The sequence below is a fragment of the Alligator sinensis genome, unplaced genomic scaffold (assembly GCF_000455745.1).
Source record: "Alligator sinensis unplaced genomic scaffold, ASM45574v1 scaffold112_1, whole genome shotgun sequence".
In the NCBI taxonomy this organism is placed as follows: domain Eukaryota; kingdom Metazoa; phylum Chordata; order Crocodylia; family Alligatoridae; genus Alligator; species Alligator sinensis.
The window spans coordinates 1760361-1783987 of NW_005841892.1; the positions used below are offsets into that span (position 1 = coordinate 1760361).

General features: G+C 41.4%; 1 protein-coding gene across 3 annotated transcripts in view; it reads right to left on the reverse strand.

Moving 5' to 3' along the window:
* CSMD3 (CUB and Sushi multiple domains 3) overlaps positions 1–23627 on the reverse strand; it is a 1313655-nt gene that overhangs the window by 495420 nt on the left and 794608 nt on the right. For all 3 annotated transcript variants that reach the window (XM_025197227.1, XM_006018073.3, XM_006018072.3), the window contains one exon: positions 18177–18315. In XM_025197227.1, the coding sequence (XP_025053012.1) occupies positions 18177–18315 (139 nt within the window). The remainder of the gene's footprint in view (positions 1–18176; positions 18316–23627) is intronic.

Below are 23627 nucleotides of genomic sequence, written 5' to 3' on the forward strand. Positions count from 1 at the left end.
ATAAAAATATAATAAATTACCGTTGTCAAAGAACTCAGAGGTTGTTGATGTAGACTTTAGCAGTTGCTGGTATAGTGTCTAAGTCCACAATGTTGTGGAATAAACAAGGCACTATATGAAAACCTGCTCCCAATGGCTACTCAGGATGTTCTGCTTGTTCAGCCATTACTGACAAAATATAGAATACCTCCTCAAAAGTGACTACTCAAGCTTCTTATAAAAATAACGCCCTACTGCCAGAGGCCACATCTCTATGCTGACATACATGTGAATATAGATATAACCCTGTCTTATAAACATCAGAAACATTGTGAACTCCAAATTCAGGATCTTCAAATTTGGGTTCTGTATGGGTTCTATCCTTACAGAAAATTTAAAATGTGATATTTAATAAAATGTAATAGGGATGAACCTATTTTCTTTAGATAAAAACTAGGGACATTTGTACATGTGCTCTGGGGGGGTGGCGCGGGCAGCGCTTTAATTAGAGTGGCTCCAAGACTGGCTCCCACACTTAAAATGGTGGCAGAAGCGCTTGAACTAAAGCTTATTTAACAAACTGTAGTCCAGGCACCCCTGTCACCATTTTTAAATGTGGGGAAACAAATACAGAAGATGTGGGAAGCTGCTGGAGTACAGTAATTACTGCAACTTGGGCTGCTGCAGTGCAGTAATTAATCAAGTCTACTCCAATGTGTTAGAATTACAGCACGTCAGAGCAGCCTCTGCGCTTGTGTACAGGCACCACATGTTTTTATATAAATTAGTTTACACATTTTAGAATTTAACAGAGTTAATTTTTTTCATGGATTTCTTTTTTAAATCTATTTATCCCATAGGATACTAGAACAATATATCAAATTATACAGGATTGTTTCCATTGCAGTGACTATGAGAGGCAGAATGTGTCATACAGGGAGATAACAGATACCCAAAGCAAATCTCATAGTATGTATGGTGCTATGAGCATATTTGAACTTCAGTATAGTGTAAAGGTACCTGAGTTAACTTCTCAGGTAGTGGAAGCAGTCTAGCTGTTGTAGCAAGGAGTTCCATGCAAGCTGAGGTACCCTGCTAAGAAGTGTTTAAACCTAATTCAGTCTGCATTACAGACATGTCTTAGAATCCTTAAGCAGGGCCAACTAGATAGGGGTGTTAAAATAGAGCTTTGGTTCTCTGATCCTTTACAGGTCTATAATAAAAGGGATGGAATTAGGGAGAGGGGGAGCGTAGCAATAGTAGGTGACAGGGAGTAATGGGGAGAGAATAGGACTAGACTACAAGTAGGAATGATGAAAGATGTCTTTTGTTGCTGCTCACTGTACCCCCTCTGACATGCCAATGGGAAGAAAAATACAAGCAAACAAGCAGATACAAATTTGTGAGAAACTTCTTAAGTGTAGCACCTTCAACTGTCCCTTCCTTTCTCCTGTAGTGAGCAGAGCCTTGGAAAGACCCTCTAACAGAATTATGCGAGTGAACGCTCATAATACATAGCAGAGAACAGAATCTATGAAATCATCTGCCTGAGGGTTTTTTTCATTTTTCACAAAACAACATTTAGTCCAGGTAAATTTAGTCCTGCTTGAAAAGCAGGAAATAAGGAACAAAACGTGGTGGATATTGTAAACACAGAGATAGGTGCTGAGAAGGTGGGGATGTAAAGGATTGAGCAGTAATTGGAGAAAGAAAGAGCTACTTGGATAAAGGAGACTAGGATTATGTGAAAGGGAATATCTATGGGATACTGACATCTGCTGGGAGAGCAATATAGCAACGCACAGGCAATCTAGGAAAGTTTTGGAGAGTGTTGGGGACAATATCCTGATGCAAATGTTGGAGAGGCCAACTAGGAACTGTACTCTTCTTGATCTGCTGCTCACAAACATGGAAGAATTGGCAGGGAATGAAGTGGATGACAACTTGGATAGCAGCAACCATAAGATGACTGAGTTTAGGATCCTGAGGAAAGTGTTAGGATGAAAATATCTGGATTTTAGGGAGCAATGGATTTGCAGCTGAATACAAGGCTTTACTCTGTGTCTCAGCAAAGCTGCTGACCACAAGGCAAAATGATATATTAAAAATAACATTGCAAATGCTTATGCAATGTTTTATGACAAAGTTGTAGTGTTGTAAAGTAGAGAGCCCATTGTGTAAGAAGAACAAGATGCAGCCTACCAGCTTTTGTCAGAAGATAAAGCAGAAGCAAGACCTTGGAGATGAAGAAGGAGTCAGCAAGAAACCAGAAAGAACCAGCAAGTGACCCGAGGAAGCGGAGGTTAAAGCCTTGAGCATGCACTCTTAACAGAGAGGCATGTAAATGAATGAAATGCATAGGCAATTCCATGTTAATGCAGTCAACAGTAAACAGAGGTGGAGCTTGAGTTGGGAGGAGAAATGGGTGGAACAAAAGGAGGGACGAAGGTAGATTAAATGTTAATGAGCATGAACCAAGGTGTATAAAATGTAAAAAAAACAAATGTTCAGTGCAGGTCCCCAGTTTGTTGTTTTTTTGGGACCTTTGCCCAAAGCTGTCTCCATTCTGATTAAAGCTGTTGCAAGCAGTGTGTGCTGGTGTTTGCTCCCTGCTTGCTCCGGCTAATGAGTAACAGGATCCATGAGCAATTGGATCATTGTCTCCTTAGTCGTTGGGCGCCACATGGAGTTGGGGTCTAACAGAAAGGAAAGATGGAGAGCAGTAGAGTAAGAGCCCTTGTCTTCAGAAAAGCAGACTTTGACTCACATAGGGAACAGCTGGGAAGGATCACCTGGTAGGCCTATCTGAGGAGGGAAAGGAGTCCAGGAGAGATAGTTGTATTTTGAAGAAACCTTACAAATAGAGAGTCAGCAGATTAGAAGACCAGAGACATGGCTGGAGGATGTTGTAATATCAGAGCCACTGCTACTTCAACTCTTCCTCTGCTTCTACCTGTGAATTCCTGTCCAGGCAGGACCAAAAACCATTGAGGCTTCCACCCAGGTCCTGGTTTGGTTCTGTGCAGTCAGACAAAGAGAGGGAAGAGCATCTTTGCAGACAGGCTTGCTAACCTAGTGAGGAGGGCTTTAAACTAGGTTTGCCTGGGGATGGAGAACAAAGCCCTGAGGTAAGTGGGGAAGTGGGAGACCTGTAGGAAGCAGAAGCAGGAGAGGGCAACAAGGGAGGCCTCATTCTTCCTGAGAAAGTAGGGCAATTGGCTAGTCACCTCAGGTGTCTGTACACAAGTGCATGGAGCCTGGGAAACCAGCAAGAAGAATTTGAATTCCTCACACAGTCCAGGAACTCTCACACGATTGGAATAACAGACACTTGGTAGAATAGATCTCATGACTGGTGCACTGTCATGGATGGGTAAAAACTGGAGAAGAGAAGGAGGAGGAGATGTCCTTCATGTAAAATAGCTGTATGATTGCTTAGAGCTCCAATATGAGACAGGAGATAGACCTGTTGAAAGAGAGGATTAGAGAGGACAGCAATAAATGTGATATTGTGGTGGGTGTGTGCTATAGACTACCTGACCAGGAGGATAAGGTATATGAGGCCTTCTTCAGACAACTAGCAGAAGTTTCCCAATCACAGGCCCTGGTTCTCATGTCACCCTGACATCTGACATCTGCTGGGAGGGCAATACTGCACTGTACAAGCAATCCAGGAAGTTTTTGGAGAGTGTTGGAGACAGCTTCCTGGTGCCAGTGTTGGAGAGACAAACTAGGGATCATGCTCTTCTTGATCTGCTGCTCACAAACATAGTAGAATTGGTGCGGGATGCAGAAGTGAATGGCAATTTGGGCAGTAGTTACCATGAGATGATTGAGTGCAGGATCCTAACAAAAGGAAGAAAGGATCCTGGCAAAAGAAAAGAATGTTAGGAACAAGAGGAAGATCAGGGAAACTGAGTCCCTTCCTAATGGGGGAGGCAACCTAGTGGCAGATGATGAAGAAAAGGCTGAAGTACTCAATGCCTTTTTTACCTTGTTCTTTACAGCTGAGGTCAGTTCCCAGTCTATTGGTCCAGGCAGCATAGTTTGGGAAGGAGTTCAGCAGCCCTCAGTGGTGAAAGAACAGGTTAGGGATAATTTAGAAAAGCTCAACATATACATGACCATGGGGCCAGATGCAATGCATCCAAAGGTGCTGAGGCCAGCCAGCCTCACCTAGGTCCCCAGAAAAATCATGGATCAGGTCCTCAAAGAATCCAGTCCTAAGCACTTGGGATAAAAGAAGGTGATCAGGAACAGTCAGCATGCATTCACCAAGGGAACAGTATGTCTGACCAAGCTGATTGCCTTCTCTGATAAGAAGACTGGCTCTGTGGATGGGTGAAGAGCAGTGGATGTGACATACCTTGACCTTAGCAAGTTTTTTGATATAGTCCCTCACAACATTCTTGCAAGCATGGTAAGGACGTCCAGGTTAGATGAATGGACTGTAAGGTGGAAAGAAAACTGATTGGATCATGGAGCTCAAAGGGTAATAATTAATGGCTCAATGTCTAGTTGGCACCCAGAATCAAGTGGCATGCCCCAAGAGTCAGTTTTTATTCAGTATTGTCATCAACAAGCTGGAAGATTGGATGGAGTGCACCCTCAGCAAGTTTGCAGATGACACCAAGCTGGGGGGAATAGTAGATACATAGAAGGGTAAGGCTGAAATTCAGAGATACCTAAACAAATTGGAGGATTGGAACAAAAGAAATCTCATGAGGTTCAATAAGGGCAAGTGAAAAGTCCTGCACTTAGAAGAACTCAATCCCATATACCAGTACAGTCTGAGGACTAAATGGCTAAGCAGCAGCTTTGTAGGCATGGACCTGAGCGTTACAGTGGACAACAAGTTGAATATCAGCTAACAGATGAATATGAGCCATAACAGTATGCCCTTGTTGTGGAGAAGGCTAACAGCATACCGAGCTCCATTAGTAGGAGTGTTGCAGAGAATTGAAGGAAGTGATTATTCCCCTCTATTTGGTGCTGATGAGGCCATACCTGGAGTACTGTGTCCAGTTTTGGGGCCCGCACTAGAGAAAGGATGTGGAGAAATTGAAAGGAGTACAGTGGAGGGCAATGAAAATGGTTAGGGAGTTGGGACACATGACTTCTGTGGAGAGGCTGAGGGAATTGGGCTTATTTATTCTGGAGGAGAGAAGACTGAGAGGGGGATTATAACTGCAGCTTTCAAATACCTGAAGGGTTGTTCCAAAGAGGATGGAGCAAGACTGTTCTCAGTGGTGGCTGATGACAGAACAAGGAGCAACAGTCTCAAGTTGCAGTGAGCAAAGTTTAGGTTAGATATTTGGGAAAACTTTCTCACTAGGAGGGTAGAAAAACACTGAAACAAGTTACCCAGGGAGAGACTGTGGATTCTCCAGTCTTACAGGTTTTTGAAACCCAGCCACACATCTTTTTGCTGGGTTACAGAGTTGGGGACAGCCCTGCTTTGAGCAGGGGGCTGCACTAGATGACCTCCTGAGGACCCTTCCAACCATAATTTTCTATGATTCTATGTTATGAAATATCTTTGTTTGATAGCCTTATGCAAGGGAAATGGTTTATTTACAGTATAAGGGTGTCAATTTAGGGCCCTTTAAATCCCTATATCATGCACACATCTGAACTTATTTGCCTCTCCAGCGGTGGGGAGGGGAGGGTGAGCTGCCGGTGGGTGGAGCAGTCCCTGGTCTGTGGGGAGGGCTGGTGCTTCTCTCTGCAGCAATGGTGGGGCCCCCGCAGGCGGCACCCATCCATAGGCATGTGGATCAAGTGGTCTTGCGGGCACTGCAGCCGTGGAGGGAAACACCAGGCCCCCACACAGCTTAAGCAGGCAGGCAGGCTCTGGGGGTGGGGGAAGAACAGTCTTGCCACTTTTCCTGGGCAGAGCAGCTGCTGCCAGTTTGCCTGCACGGGCTTCCTGCAGAGCCGCAGTGCTGCACAGAGGCCGGTGTTTCACTCCGTGGCTGTAGGACAGGAAACTAAAACTCTTCTGAAGAGTTTTAGTTTGCTGTGCCCCGAGTCATTTGAGGTGCATTATGCTGCTGAATTTGCTACAGTGACTGGAATTACTGTGCAATACACTGCTGATGCATGCATACATTGACACCATTAAAATGGTGCAAAAGCATTTAACCCACTTTAAAGTGTTGTGCACATATGCTCCTCGTTTTGGCTACACACGGCCTAAGGGTGCAATCACATTCTGTCCTACCCTGGTAATCTTTCTTCTCTGTGCCCAACTTGATTCCTCAATATGCCTCTTAATATGCCTCAAGCAGGAAACTGTTTTGTGCACCTACCAGAGTCCTCTTTCATGGTTCCTTCCTAGCCCTTATAAACTTTAAGTGTCTCAGAATCTGCCAATATTCAGTGAATTAAGAACACTGAATGAATATCATTTGCTTCTATTAGGCTGAATTTTACTGAGGGTTCACTTCATTCCTCTGTGGGCATCCAAGTCATTTATGCAAGGAAAGATGCACTATCTTTTAAACCTTTTTCTTCCAAAGGTTGCATGTGTTTTATATTCCAATAAAATTATATACTGTATGTATGCTCAAAAAATGTGCCCTTGTTTCTCAGAAACTACTTATCACGTCAATGCAGTACCAGGACATGAACAGTATGTCCTGCTACATTGGGTAAACTCATTAGTTAAATATGTCTAGCATGCTCATCAGCAGGTAGATGATTAACAGCATTGGCATTTAAATAGCCATAATGAGGCTTCAAGATTAACGTTACAGTAAAATGAAGGGTGGTGATTCACATTTCTCAATTCTGTTATTTCATTTCAGTTTGTTCACATACAGACACAAAACAAAGACTAGAGATTACACTGTCATATCTTACCAGAAAAAGTGAAACTTCAGAGATAAGAGATTTACAAGAACATGACAAATTCTAAAAGATATCCATAAGGAGATCCTGAAAGTACAAAATTACTGGATTCCCCATATTTTTTAAATACTTTTTCCCCTTATTTATTACCAAGATGTTTGTTCCCTAACATTTGGAGATAATATTTTTATATAAAACTTTAAGTTTAGCAGATCTCCTAACTTGCAGATCTTTCAACTCACTGGAGAACAAGAAACAGTGGGAAAAGGAATAGATTTAAACTGATATTGTGAAAGAATGGGTACCACTGTGCAAGTAACAAACTGAAAATCTGAAAGGGTAAATCTCTGTTTCCAACTACTAACCCTATTGCATCTAGATCCAAACTGAAAGACTCTACAGAGCTCATTAGTTTTTTCCCTCTCATAAAATCATAAAAAACCCTTTAAAATGGCCATGCACATACAACTACATTTCTTACATAATTACATCAATGAATGTTTGGGGAAACTGGCTTCATGTATTTCTTTGTGGACAAAGGTAAAATTAAAGACCTGGATAAAAATATATAAACTTGTATGAAAAATTCTAAGAATAAGCAGAAAGCAACGTGACATAGGTTAAAAGGTTCTGCATTTTTACAAAGTTAAAGTTTTTAATCTAAAAAAAATTAGCTTCAGAATTCATGTTTTCTCATTAGTAATCAATATCATAACGGGAAGAAGTAAACGTGGGAGACTAAATGAGAAAGGTTTCTTAAATCTGTTTATGCTACCTACAGCATCATTACATTTTTACTGAAACCAAGAAAACACATCCACCTCGTGGTCTTGTTATGATGCCTTAGAGATAACTCTCATATTTTGTAACATACCACATTAAAACCTCAATTGTATTCTCTAATTAAAAGATTACAAAGTTTCTGACCTTCTACACCTTTATGAAAATATTATTTTGTTTTCCACAGCCTTACTGGAAACTATCCCACATGCTAACCCCATTTGTAGGTTTTTAAGTAACAGCTTTGCTAATTTATGTTTATATATGTATATGAAATACATATGTCTATATTTATATACAAGTGTCTAAAGATGTGCATGTGTGTATGTCTGTATATGTGCATATTTGAGCAGTATTTCTATATGAAATTAGAAGTTGTTTTTGTACAGAACAATATTAATTCCTAAAAAGCAAAACTATTTATAAGATAGTTTGGCTGTGATTGATCTCCCTATTTGGATTTAAATAAATGAAAAAAGGCACACTGTTGGTTTAAGCTAAACATTCTGTTTTGACCTTTTCAAAACAAAACAGAGAAGTTACTTCCTTGGAAATGGAGTTTTTTGAGATACATATGTTGATATGTATTCTCACTGTAGGTGAGCAAGTGCTTTAAATATTTAACTGGAGATTCTTGCTTTAACAGTTCTCTCAGGGGGAACCATGCCCTTATGCTGCCTGCTAAAGGATGGGTGACAGAGACCGTGAAACCATCATGTTCACTGTCCGACATAAGGAAGACAAATCAGATAGCAGGACTGAAGTCTTAGACTTCAAAAATATAAATTTCTACAAGCTTAGATCACTAGTAGGGCAAGTGCTGCGGGACCAGAGACTGAAGGCGAAAGGTGTGCACAAAAAGTGGCTGTTCCTTAAGGACATGATCCTTGAAGCACAAAGAAAGTGCATTCCCATGTGGAGAAAAGGTAACAGAAGGGCTGGAAAGCCCTCTTGGCTAAACAGGGAAATCATGGTCCTCTTAAGAAAAAAGAAGGAGGCTTATAAATAATGGAAGCTCGGGGTGGGTCCCAAGAAGGACTATTCCGTGACAGCCCACATTATACATCTGAACAGATAAGACAGGCGAAAAGTGGTGACCCAACTTAGATTAGCAACGGGAATCAAAGACAACAAGAAGTCCTTCTTTAGGTACATAGGGAACAGGAGAAAAAAAATGAGTGTGGGGCCATTGCTAAATAACTTAGGAGAGCTGGTTACTGGCACCTAGGAGAAAGCTGAACTCCTGAATGACTACTATGCCTCTGTCTTTCACTGGACCAAGGGGAAAACCATGCCAGGTAGAGCAAAGGATGAGTATGGTAGGAATAATCACCTTCCTACTATTGCTGTAGAATTGGTGTATGACCATTTAATAAAATTAGACGTATACAAGTCAGTGGGACCAGATGATCTTCATCCGAGAGTGCTGAAGGAGCTGACCAAAGTCATTGCAGAACCCCTGGTGAAACTCTTCCACAACTCATGGCACTCTGGAGAAGTCCCTGAGGACTTGAAGAGGGCCATTGTTGTGCCCATATACAAGAAGGGCAGGAGGGAGGACCAGAAAACTATAGGCCAATCAGACTAACTTCAATCATGGGGAAAATCCTAGAAAAGTTCATCAAAGAGTCTATCTGCAATAAGGTTGCAGAAGGTAAGATTCTAAATGACAGCCAGCATGGCTTCATCGTGGGCAGGTTTTGCCTTACTAAACTCATCTCCTTCTATGACCAGGTAATGCATCACCTGGACACGAAACAGAAGGTTGACATTGTATACCTTTACTTCCAAAAGGTCTTTGATCTAGTATCCCACAATATCCTCACAAGAAAATTGGTGAATTGTGGGCTTAACTCCAAGACAGTCAGTTGGATGAGAAACTGGCTGCAGGATAGAACCCAGAGAGTTGTAGTGAATGGAACTGTGTCATCCTGGTGACATGTAGGAAGTAGTGTCCCACAGGGGTTGGTGCTCGGTCCACTACTTTTTAACATCTTTATTAACGATTTGGATGTGGGGGTGAAGAGCTCAATGGCCAAGTTCATAAATTACACCAAGTTATGGGGAAGTGTGGTCATGCTTGAAGATAGGCTACAGTTACAGGCAGACCTAGACAGATTAGCACGTTGGGTGGATGGGAATCTGATTAAGTTGAATGTTGAGAAATGTAAAGTGCTCCACCTGCAAATGAGCAACCCCTGACATACCTACAGGCTTGGCAGCACCAAACTGACCAGCACCACAAATGAAAGGGAACTGGGGGTAATAATAGACCACATTATGAATATAGCCAGTAGTGCGATGCTGTAGCCAGTATGGCACATAATACTTCGGCATGCATCAATCGATGCATCTCCGGCAAAACCAAGGAGGTGATTCTTCTGCTCTACTCAGCACTGGTGAGACTGCAGCTGGAGTAATGCATCCAGTTCTGGGCACCACAGTTTAACAAGGATGTGGGCAAGCTTGAGAGAGTCCAAAGAAGAGCCACCCATATGATCAGAGTCTTAAAAGGGAAGCAATATGAGGAAAGGCTGAGGGATCTGGGACTCTTCAGCCTGAGAAAAAGATGGCTGAGCAGGGACCTAGGTAGCAGCTTACCACTACACTAGGGGAGTGCATCGAGGGCTCAGTGAGCAACTATTAACCAGGGCAACCAAGGGGAGGACCAGGAGTAATGGCCACAAACTGCTGGATGATCAATTTGGGCTCAACATTAGGAAAAACTTCTTCATAGTCAGTGTGTCAAGACTGTGGAATAAGCTCCCTCCAGAGGTGGTGCAATCACCTACCCTGGAAATCTTCAAGAGGAGACTAGGCAGTCATCTTGCTGGGGTCACTTGACCCCAGTTATTTTTGCTGTTTGGTGCAGGGGGCTGGACCCAATGATCTTCTCAGGTCCCTTCTGGCTTTACAATCTATGGTTCTATAAATCTATGGGGCACATTTTCTGCTTCTCATTTCTCTCTCTACAGCATAGTCCTATATCTTGTGTGACTCCAAGGAAGAAGTGAAAGAGTGGGCTGCAGATTTCCATACAGGTAACACATTCCAAAGCACTCTCATTAATGGAAAATTACTTTTTTTTCTCCTTTAAATGATTGCTTATATGTACATAGTAACCATGGGGATCCTCAAAACTATAACTACTTTCCTGCAGGAGGGGCTCTCAGAATCTCCTAGGCAAACAATGACTAAAAGGCCACCTTACCAAATGCAGTGTCTGCCTGAGAGGCATCAGCAACTACACAGAGCTTGGCAGAGGTGATTACTGAGTTCCAGGTGGCTGTCCTAAGGATGGATGCATCTACAATTGCCTGCTGTTTGGAAGCGTACCTTGAATATATAGATGGTAGTCCCTCCTTGGCAGTGCTTATAAATAATGGAAGCTCGGGGTGGGTCCCAAGAAGGACTATTCCGTGACAGCCCACATTATACATCTGAACAGATAAGACAGGCGAAAAGTGGTGACCCAACTTAGATTAGCAACGGGAATCAAAGACAACAAGAAGTCCTTCTTTAGGTACATAGGGAACAGGAGAAAAAAATGAGTGTGGGGCCATTGCTAAATAACTTAGGAGAGCTGGTTACTGGCACCTAGGAGAAAGCTGAACTCCTGAATGACTACTATGCCTCTGTCTTTCACTGGACCAAGGGGAAAACCATGCCAGGTAGAGCAAAGGATGAGTATGGTAGGAATAATCACCTTCCTACTATTGCTGTAGAATTGGTGTATGACCATTTAATAAAATTAGACGTATACAAGTCAGTGGGACCAGATGATCTTCATCCGAGAGTGCTGAAGGAGCTGACCAAAGTCATTGCAGAACCCCTGGTGAAACTCTTCCACAACTCATGGCACTCTGGAGAAGTCCCTGAGGACTTGAAGAGGGCCATTGTTGTGCCCATATACAAGAAGGGCAGGAGGGAGGACCAGAAAACTATAGGCCAATCAGACTAACTTCAATCATGGGGAAAATCCTAGAAAAGTTCATCAAAGAGTCTATCTGCAATAAGGTTGCAGAAGGTAAGATTCTAAATGACAGCCAGCATGGCTTCATCGTGGGCAGGTTTTGCCTTACTAAACTCATCTCCTTCTATGACCAGGTAATGCATCACCTGGACACGAAACAGAAGGTTGACATTGTATACCTTTACTTCCAAAAGGTCTTTGATCTAGTATCCCACAATATCCTCACAAGAAAATTGGTGAATTGTGGGCTTAACTCCAAGACAGTCAGTTGGATGAGAAACTGGCTGCAGGATAGAACCCAGAGAGTTGTAGTGAATGGAACTGTGTCATCCTGGTGACATGTAGGAAGTAGTGTCCCACAGGGGTTGGTGCTCGGTCCACTACTTTTTAACATCTTTATTAACGATTTGGATGTGGGGGTGAAGAGCTCAATGGCCAAGTTCATAAATTACACCAAGTTATGGGGAAGTGTGGTCATGCTTGAAGATAGGCTACAGTTACAGGCAGACCTAGACAGATTAGCACGTTGGGTGGATGGGAATCTGATTAAGTTGAATGTTGAGAAATGTAAAGTGCTCCACCTGCAAATGAGCAACCCCTGACATACCTACAGGCTTGGCAGCACCAAACTGACCAGCACCACAAATGAAAGGGAACTGGGGGTAATAATAGACCACATTATGAATATAGCCAGTAGTGCGATGCTGTAGCCAGTATGGCACATAATACTTCGGCATGCATCAATCGATGCATCTCCGGCAAAACCAAGGAGGTGATTCTTCTGCTCTACTCAGCACTGGTGAGACTGCAGCTGGAGTAATGCATCCAGTTCTGGGCACCACAGTTTAACAAGGATGTGGGCAAGCTTGAGAGAGTCCAAAGAAGAGCCACCCATATGATCAGAGTCTTAAAAGGGAAGCAATATGAGGAAAGGCTGAGGGATCTGGGACTCTTCAGCCTGAGAAAAAGATGGCTGAGCAGGGACCTAGGTAGCAGCTTACCACTACACTAGGGGAGTGCATCGAGGGCTCAGTGAGCAACTATTAACCAGGGCAACCAAGGGGAGGACCAGGAGTAATGGCCACAAACTGCTGGATGATCAATTTGGGCTCAACATTAGGAAAAACTTCTTCATAGTCAGTGTGTCAAGACTGTGGAATAAGCTCCCTCCAGAGGTGGTGCAATCACCTACCCTGGAAATCTTCAAGAGGAGACTAGGCAGTCATCTTGCTGGGGTCACTTGACCCCAGTTATTTTTGCTGTTTGGTGCAGGGGGCTGGACCCAATGATCTTCTCAGGTCCCTTCTGGCTTTACAATCTATGGTTCTATAAATCTATGGGGCACATTTTCTGCTTCTCATTTCTCTCTCTACAGCATAGTCCTATATCTTGTGTGACTCCAAGGAAGAAGTGAAAGAGTGGGCTGCAGATTTCCATACAGGTAACACATTCCAAAGCACTCTCATTAATGGAAAATTACTTTTTTTTCTCCTTTAAATGATTGCTTATATGTACATAGTAACCATGGGGATCCTCAAAACTATAACTACTTTCCTGCAGGAGGGGCTCTCAGAATCTCCTAGGCAAACAATGACTAAAAGGCCACCTTACCAAATGCAGTGTCTGCCTGAGAGGCATCAGCAACTACACAGAGCTTGGCAGAGGTGATTACTGAGTTCCAGGTGGCTGTCCTAAGGATGGATGCATCTACAATTGCCTGCTGTTTGGAAGCGTACCTTGAATATATAGATGGTAGTCCCTCCTTGGCAGTCTAATAACACAGCTTAATACAGTCCTGTAGCCATTTGTATGGTCTCTGTGTTGGTATCACTGTACCCCTTGATCTCTCAGCTAAAGAAACAAATACCTTTTTGAGACTTTCTACAGGGCTTTGTCCTCAATCAGTAGAAGGGTAAAGCTCTTTTTATGTCATGCAACTGTAATGCCATCTCAACTCATGAAGAATAAGATCTAAGAGAAAGAACTCTGGTAAGTTGATTTGTGGACCAAGGTGGAATTCCATAGCCACCTAGAGTAAAAAACTGGGGTGGATTTTTATGGACTCTATGTCCTAGTAAAACACCACATATTGACGATTCATCACGACATTTTGGATCTTGCCACAATCCTTGCAAAAATAATTGTTATGAAGAAAGATGGAATGATGGAACAAGGAGCACAGTATTATAGCACCTTCACATAGATATGAAGATCAAATTTAGGTCCTGTTGTGCAACACAATGTTCCATAATGTGAAAAACATCACTTAGGACCTTCAGGAATCTCAGGACTGTTGGGTGGGAAAATGGATGCCACCCAAAGAAGGATGGTGGTCCAAGATGCACTTTGCTTAAGTTTGTAGTTCATTATATGTTTTTAAACTCCAAGAGATACTCCAATATGGTCTGGGTAGAAGACTGATCAGGACAGAGATTACTAGACTGCCAACCTCTAAATGTAAATGCAAGTGTAGTGGAATTATTTCTGCTGTGAATGGAGATCTCCCTTGCTCTCTGTGATAAGTCAAATAACCATCTAGCATCCAGTCCATGACATGAGGGATGTGCAGATTTGGATCAATCACTGTTCCTCTGACCAAGGAAGGAGATCTGGGACCAAGAAGAAGAATTTTGGGCCCTTCACAGACATCAGCAGAAGACCTGTTGCCAAAATTCTAAAGATATATGGGCTAGCAGCATCATTCAGCCAAGTCCAGTCTGACTTTTGGGAGCACCAAGAGAGGAAGATGTATGTGCAGACAAGAAAGCATATAGTAAGATTTACATGTACTGAATAAGAAACAAATTAGGCTGAGAGCACAGGCTGAAGCCTCTTTTGGAACAGAAGGGCTGTCATTTCGTGTTGATGGACAATAAGAACAAATCTATTTTGAGGTATCCCCAATCTAGCAAGATAAGCTGTAGAACACAGTTTTTGAACTCCCAATCACAGTTTGTCTTGGTATTTTGGGAGAGGAAAGATCACAGAATCATAGGCAAGTAGGAGATCATCTAGTCCATTCCTCTACTTAAGGCAGAATCATCCATGACTCCATCCCAGTCAAGTGTTTCCTTAATCTACTCTTCAAAATGTCTACACCCTCTATGTACTGCCTCTTCCAATACTTAACCAACCCCATACTGAAAATGTTCTTTCTAAGATGACTTGTCAATTGAGATGTGGTTCATGACAGATGCACCACTGCGGAGACATACCATTTCACTGCATATGTGGGTGACACATTCAATCCTGTCTATTGATGTAAAACATCATGGTAGTACTATCTGTCTTGATCTGTACAAAGTGATCCTGAGAGGATGGAGATGACCTTCTGTGGCTATAGGGGACAGGACTTGGAACAATGCCCTCAAGTTTTGGCAGGGGAATTTTAGGTTGGAGATTAGGAGGAATTTCTTGACTATGAGGAGAGGCACTGAAACAGGCTACCTGGAGAAGTTGCAGAATCTCCATCCCTGGCAGTTTTCAAAAGCAGGTTAGACAGACAGTTGGTTGGGATGGTTTAGTTAGGGATAAATCTCTTATCTAAGAGGGATGAAACTCTTAGCTGAGAACTGTTAGACAGATATGTACTGCTGGCCAAATGTAATAATCCCATGGAGCATGGGCTACTGCAGTCAGAGTCGCAAGTTGCTCTCATGAATTCATACATTCGTGTGGGGGTCATATTTAATATTTATCTATCAACATCCCAGAGTATGGAAGAGCTGGTCTACTAGCAATCCCAGAGTGTGTAGACTGTGTTCTGCTTTTTCAGAAGAGGTTTCTTTCACTAGTCAGAAGGCCCCTCTTATCACCCAGTCATCCAGCTAAGAATGATGGTGACTGTTTGCCATCTGAGATATTCAGTTACTGCCAAGAAAACACTGATGAAGATTCTTGGAGCCTTCAAGAGGTCAAAACCTGTATTGATAATGGACCTGAGCCAATACAAACTGAAGATATTTTCTGTGAAGGTCTGACAGTAATATGGACATAAGCATCTTGTTAAAGGATACATGTGAACCTGGCCATCAAGGTATCCTTGCAAGAGAGACTGCTAATGAGATCAAAATGAACTTGAGCTTGCAAATGATAGCATTGATCTTTCTTAAATTTAAGAAGGAATGCCAACCTACCATCCTAATCTGAACCAGAAACTGCTGTAAAATCCCTTCTCTATGAGATGATGGGGATTTTTTTCTACAATCCTCAGAACTGGCAGGAAGAATACCTCAAATAAAAAGGGTACATGATGAAAAGGGATGGAGAAAGGGGATTTGAAGTGCATAGGAAACCAGACTAAATAGTTCTGGTTCACAGTAGTGACCAGAATCCATTGGTTTACTGCAGATTGGAAAAGGAGCCAGAAAGACACCAAAGGGAGGGAGGAACAAAGCAGTACTACAGGGGACTACAGGCATCATACCTGCATCATCCAGGGCCTCATGTGCTGCCCAATACAAGATGGTGTAGTAGAAAAATGGTCCCACTTATTTTCAGTGTCCTTGACACTTTCTGGACAATTCTAAAGGAGGAGCAATACCAATTATACCAATTATGCCTATGGGTGGAATATGTTTAGTACTTCAGTTTCCTAATATGAGATAATGTATGAATTGCAAGAAGCATAGGGTAAAACATGAGTTTGAATTGATTTGAAACATTTTGATTAATTTGTGTTTTCTATTATAGTTTTTCATTACTATAACTTAAATAGGTTTTTTAACTTGCCCCCCTAAAAACAACTGTTGAGCTAAACATAATCCTAAGAAATTTTGGCACAAGAAGTATTTTTGAAGAGAAATATAAGTAACTGAGAATCTCAACCATATCTAAATCATATTGATTCTATCATTATTACAAACAGCCTAGAAAGTCATATGACTTAAATTAACTGAATTCAGCAGGCAGAGACTAATACAGGCAGCGTGGACAGCTTTAAAGAGTCCTAAGTGAATGCCCTATTACTGCTTTCAGGCTCTCCCAAAATAGAAAGCATGAACATGGCATGGGAGTGCACCTTCAGAATTTCTCAACACCACCTATGCTACTGAACTTCTGTTTACCCAATTCCTGTGTCCTATAACCTCAAATATGCCCACAGATCTTTCTGTTTTATCAAGTTATCTTCTTTAAGATTAAACATTAAAGAAAGATTTTGGCACCATCTCAAGTAGCCTACAGCACTTTGTATTTTTATGAAGTAAAATTTACTTTTTCTTTAATATAATGGACTGCACACAAAAGGTATGAATTATCTTCTAGCAACTTCCTTTGTCACTGTGAGGAGGTAGCGGGAGTGATTTTGCCCACACTTCACCCAACATGAATTTCAAACTTCTCTTCAGCACTGCATCTTTGGGGCCAGGAAGAGGCAGTAATAAAAAAGGTGTTCAGCTCTGCATCTCTCTGTAGTAAGAGAGAGATTCATTCACAGTGTGTCTGCCTTTTGTGCACAAGTGCCTGGTTGTCTGACCCAGAATTCATTACTTCAGATTCTCAGAGTGTGTGAAAACCTGATGCCACCGAGTTTGAGTTGAGGTTTCATTTAATATGTTGAGAGGAACTGAAAACCTGAAGATTGGGGGAATATTCAGAACAAAAAGTACAGATATTCCCTTTATAAAAGATGTAATTATGTATAATTTTATACACTTTTATGCTTAAATAATGTATGGGTCCCACACTCATGCTCTCTTAAAGTTTCCTAATTAATAGAGCTTTGATACTATGAAGTCTAACTTCTTCATGTCAGTGCCATCAAACACTGGCAGTGCTTTTTTAGATATAATCCTGAAATGGGATCTGTGGAGGCAGACCCTTATCCTCAAGTGGGCCCTATTAGAGGATTAGTGTTTCAGAAATCAATTAAAACATAACTGGAGGTATTTTGCTCTCTGTCTCTCTCTCCTCCCCCTCCCCCCGCCTCCCTGCGTAAAGAAAAAAACAGAGAGAAAAGGGTGCAGAAGAATAGCTCAGCTGGAGCAGTACATTAGCAACACACTAAACAATAGGTTTCTGAGAGACAAAGTTTAAACTTTGGTTTACTGTTTCCCATAAATAAATAAGGATAGAAAATCCCCAAACTCTTAAATATAGAAGGAACACAAGTGCCTCAAAAACCTAAAGGTATTTACTCTCTGAAGACACCTTGGCTAGGTACAGGCACTCAAAAACCTTAAGACAAAATTAATATAAGTGACTTGGTTTTCTATAAACAGCGTAATTTAGATCGGGAGCAAACAGAACACACATTCAACTTTTAGTGGGGAGCTGCAAATCTTAGAGCAGGTTCCATCATTTTTAAACCAGTCTATGAATGCTGAACTTCTTCTCTGTTACAGGTATAGACCAGTTCTGTGTGCTGAACTTCTGTTCTATTATGGGTATAGACCGGTTTCTGATCACTTATACTGGTAAAAGTATAGTGTCTGTACCTGGGCCTAGATGCTTTCAAAATTCCCACTAAGTAACTAAACCACCCTCATGACTGCTAATATCCAACTATAAATGAGTTTTATGACAGAGAAAATAAACACCTGATTATGAACAACATTGGAAAGTATCAAATAAGAAAAACATTAATCAAGACCTTTCAAATGTAATTTTGATAGAGTGTCCTGGTTCAGCTTCAATCACCCACTCACAATTCAAGGAGTCTTTATAGTAGCCAGGCCAGCCTGGAGAGAGGATTACTCCACTGGGAGATGAAAAATGCCCACCACATGGAGCTACAAGAGAACAATAGGGGAAAAATAACAATGGAGATTTGTATTTCACAATCATCATCATTATCATTATCGTCATCATTGCAACCACCATAGCCACCTCAAGAGAGATATGCTACATACTTTTAGTCAGGCCACTTATAAGATTTTCAGGGTATAGTATGTCAGGATGCTACTATGAACTTAATGTAATGGTTGGACTAAGTGCCATAAACTACTGAATATTGGTTTCATGTCTGACGTAAACCTAGAGGCACTTGATTTTTTTCAGTTCAATTTCTCCATTCATGTAAAAGGTATACTTGCCCTCCTCAAAGGGCTAGTTATGTTTGTAAGCCATTTTTTCATATATACTTTATTATTCTTAGATATACCTGAGTAATGAAACAGCAGATCCAACAGAATCCATGAACACTAATGTTTCAATTGAATTAGGACAGAAATTTTAATCTCTCTCTCTCTCTCTATATATATATATATATAATCTATCACCAGAAATATATGGGTCAGAAATGTCTCTAGAAAGCTTTTCAATTTTTTGAGAATCCAAAGATTTTGTTCGTTTCTGCATCATGTGAAAATAAAAAAAAAAAAAAAATCATTACTAATTGACCATATAGCCAAAGCTTTTAAGATTTACTTACCAATGCATGGACTATATCTTCTGAACCATCAGAAAAATGTTGTAAGGTGAGAGGAGCAAGCAACCAATGATAGAAGTCACTGGTAATGCAGCCGGGAAAAATGATACCTGATGTCTAAATTATTTTTATGTGAGATGCTGAATAGAGTCAAAAGAACAATGTTTTCACATCCTAAGTGAGCAAGTTATCAACCCAGATAGAAAGATCAATGATTTATGAAGCAGCATAACTAGATCTGTTAGCTTCAACCCTTACATTCATTTATATAGGTGCTTAATTATGCATGTAAGTAGTTCCACTTAATTCATAGATTCATAGATGTTAGGGGCAGGATCATCGGGTCTAGCCGCACTACACTTGGGCAGGAAAGGCTGCTGGGGTCAGATGACCCCATCAAGGTGGGCGTCAAGACGCTTTTTGAAGATTGCCAGAGTCAGTGACTACCACCACAGGGAAGAGTCTGTTCCAGACCTTTGATACTTGACTTGTAAAGACGTTTTTCCTTATGTCCAATCTGAAGTGATCTTCAATCAGTTTGTGTCCATTGTTTCTTGTCTTCCCCTGGAGTGTCTTGGTGAACAGAGGATCCCCAGGCCCTGATGTATACCCCTAATATACTTATAGGCTGCCATCTAGTCCTTCTCTTCTCCAGGCTGAACATGTCTTTCAGCCCAAATCTTTCAGCCTCTCCTCATATGACCTGCTCTCTAGATCTCTAATCATGCACATGACCCTCCTTTGGATTGTCTCAAGTTTCCTTCCTGAAGTGCAGGGCCCAGAACTGGATGCAGTACTTCAGTTGCAGTCTCACTAAGGCTGAGTAGAAAGGGAGAAGGATATCCTTAGTCTTGTTCAAGATGCATCAGTAGATGCATGCCAGTGTTTGATTAGTTCTGCCAGCTACAGCATCGCATTGGTGGCTCATGTTCATAGCACTGGTGGCTCATGTTCATGAATGCAATGAATCTACACATGCATGTGAAGGTAAGCACATGAATCCTCAGAGGGTTAGGTAAGATCATCTTTCCCTGTAGAGTTCTGGAGGAATAAAATCATTCATCCTGAGTTTCCACTCTTTTTCTCATGGAAATCTGATTTTCCCTTTTTAGAGGTATTTATTCAATGACTTTTCTAAAATTCAAGCAATATAGAAATTCTGTCATTATAGCTGTTAACATATCTATAATAGATAAAAAATAATTATGCTAGTCTGCCAAATTAAAAGGCCACTGTAAGGCTAGAATGATTATAAGGCTAGAATGACTGTAAGGCATTTAATGATTATTCAATACGGTAAAACCAGCATATTTTATGTATCTGTTTTTTCCTTTAAAAACAGTATTAATGAATCAAAAATCACCCTACCCTGCTCATAACACAATTAAAGAAGCAACTGATCTCTGAATATTCCTCCCTGAAAAGCAACATGAGGAAATTTATTTTTTTTTGGTTGCAACGCTTCATTTCAAAAAGCGTTATCTTAATTACTTCCTCCTGGGATGAAATAATTCTTAACGTATTTGACAAAAAAATGAAATGTTTTACTCATTTAAATACTTATAGCCTGGAAGTGTTAAGAAAACCCAGCCATTGATTCTGTAACAATTGTTGCTAGTTGTGCTATTTTAATAATTGCTTTATTTTAAATTAAAATGGATTAGTTGAAGACTAAACTAAAATACAGGTAATTGTATAGTTCTCAGCTGATGATTCATATGTTACTGAACAATGACTTCTGCCCAGGACTTAATTAATCTCTAAGGCCCCTAAACAGATGAGATGCTAACTGCACCCTAGCCTAATAACACTGCACAGTAGCATGCTGGGCAAAAATGGTGCTAATATGGTACTGCACAGTAGGTGTCACTAAAAATCCAAGTGCCAGTGCTACTGTGCAGTAGCACAAGTTACTGCACATTGATTTTGTTAGGGTGACAATAATTTGGATTAGTAGGGAGCACTGGATTTGCAGATGAATAAAGGCATGACCTGTGGCCTAGCAGAGCTGCTAACCACAAGGCAGAATGATATATTAAAAATATACTGCAAGATGCTTAGGCAACCAGATTTTGCTTATGAATGCTTATGCTAAGCCATCCATTTGCTTATGCTAAGTAACCATCTTAACTTTGTCAACCATTTTTCTGGAAAAAGCAGCAATTAAGTCTGTGTGCTATGAACCAGCTACAGCGAGGAATGAGATAAGATTCAGGGACCCAAAAAAAGGTAGAAGATGGTACAACCTAAGACAAAAAAAAGACTGGAATGTGAAAAACAACACATAATTGGTAACAGAATCCAAGATGAACATATGCAAAAAGGTGAATGGTGATTGGTGAAGAAGCCTCCAGAAGCTTCTAGGTTTTGGTCAAAGTCTGCCCATTGACCGAAGAGCAAGAGTCAAGGTCTTAGACATACGCTAATAGCAAAAAGACACGTAAATGAGTGAAATGCAGAGGGAAGTCCATGTTAATGATGCAAACAGTAAACAAGGGCGGAGCTTGAGATGGGAGGAGAAATGGGTGGAACAGAAGGTGGGACAGAGGTGGAGTGAATGTTAATGAGTATAAACCAAAGTGTATAATTGTAAGAAAAACCTATTGTTTGGGGCAGGACCCCGTCTCTTATGGTGTGAGGCCCCTTGTCCGAAGCTTGTCTCCATTCTGAATAAAGCTATTGTGAGCAATGTGTGCTGGTGTTTGCTCCCTGCTTGCTCTAGCTAATGAGCAACAGGATCCATGGGTAATTGGATTATCATCTCCCTAGTCGCTGGGTGCCGCATGGAGTCGAGGTTTAACCGATTTAGTATTTGGTTATCCAAGTACTAAATGAGCAGTAACTAAGGCACATTAATGTATGTGTAGACATGCCCAAAGAGTGATCCAAAATGCTCATGAGTCAGTGGCTGCAAAAGTGCAGAGGCACCACCATTTTGCTTGAAATGATTCCTAGAAACAGCTGTCACAGAGTCCAACAAGGGGGTACCTGCTTGGGACCACCACATACTTGTCTGGTCTCTGAGGGTGCCACCCAAAGCCAGCTCATGTGTGGCTTCTAGAGCAGGAGGGGGAAAGGGTAGAGGGGAAGGGGGCATACTGGCTCCTTCCCACTGAGACCCTAGCTTTTAAGTCTCTCACCCTCCCTGATTTTCTGTGGCCCTAATTCAAAGATTTAGCACCCAGTTCATCTCCTGAGAGAGGGACTTTACCTCTTGTTGGGGAGATCAATTGAAATCTGAACTCCCAAGCAACAAACAAATGGGCACAATAAATGCCTATTTAAGTAATGGCATTTATTGTTGCAGAGGCCACCTAGACAGAGGTTTGCTGTCCCCTGCAAAGGGTTAGGTAGTTCCTCCCAGACTCCTCCATCCAGCCCACACAGCCCAGAGCAAACCCAAAGATTTCTCCACTGTTCTTCTTTTAAGCTTCCAAGCTCCAAGACTCCTCTGCTGGTGCCTCTCTTCAGACATTTCCCTTCAGATAACACTCCACTGACCATCCCTGCTATTTCCATTTTCTTGTTTATTCCCCCCATTCCTCCCCTCCCCCAGCCACAGGTTGAAGTGTCAACAAAACTATTGAAGTTTTTGTAGATGGAGGTGTCTTCTGTCACTGGAGCTGGCAACTCTGGATTCACTCTTTCTTCATCCCATTCTTTCCTTGTGTATGTACTAGCTTTGCATGAACTGAAACATGCAAAATTATAATAACATCATGCAGAGAAGCCAACCAGAGCAGTTACCTTAGGTTTGTTGTGATAGAAATTAGTCTGGGAAGTTAATAAATCTGCTTACCTCCCTGATTCCTCTGATAGATTAGACCAAACCAAGCAGAACTGTCTGATGTTGACAGAACAATGTAGTGATATCATCTTTTGCCAAATATTGCAAGAAAAGCTGACCAGAAAATGGAAGATATTTGTTCTAGGCACTCCTCACTCTGGATTGTACGCATCTCCCCCTTCCCACTAAAATTTCCTAACCAACAATTTATGAATTAAGGCAAAAATTCAGATTAATTCAGGTGCAATCTATTTATAATCTGTAAAGGGAATTCAGTCCAGCTGTCTTTGATCTGACCTTGAGAGGTAGAGCTCTACAGCGGGTGAAAATTGGGCAGGGAAGAAATAATGCAAGTGCAAAATGTCATTGACCCTCAACTAAAGCTAAATTAAAGGCATCCTAGCCCATGAGTAGTCCAATTATGGCGATATGTGTTGAAGTTGTAGTGGCGTGTTGTGTAGACTTTGTGGTGCTGCTGTTCTCTACAGCAAGTAAGATGACAGCCATTATGGCCAGCACACTGAGGAGTAGAAACTATGATTGTGAATTAAAGAGCCAAGCTCTCTGGTTCATGGTGGCAATATGCAAATATGATGCGAAAATGAGATATAGAGAAAACTTGTTTCCAATAAACCAACTGTTCATTTAAATAAAAATCCTGATTTTTTTCAGTTGAGAGTTTCCATGGGAAAGAATCACTTTCTAATTATGATCATTGGTCAAAACCCAATTTTCCAGAATAAAATAGTTTAGATAGGGGGAAAATGAGCAGGCCTTGTGAGTTGAAAGGAAAAAAAGATAATATGAAAATGGAAATGTAAACTTTGTAAGTGCAATGCTGAGTTTGTCACCTCTCCTCTCATTTGGCCCAGAAGTTGTAAATGTTC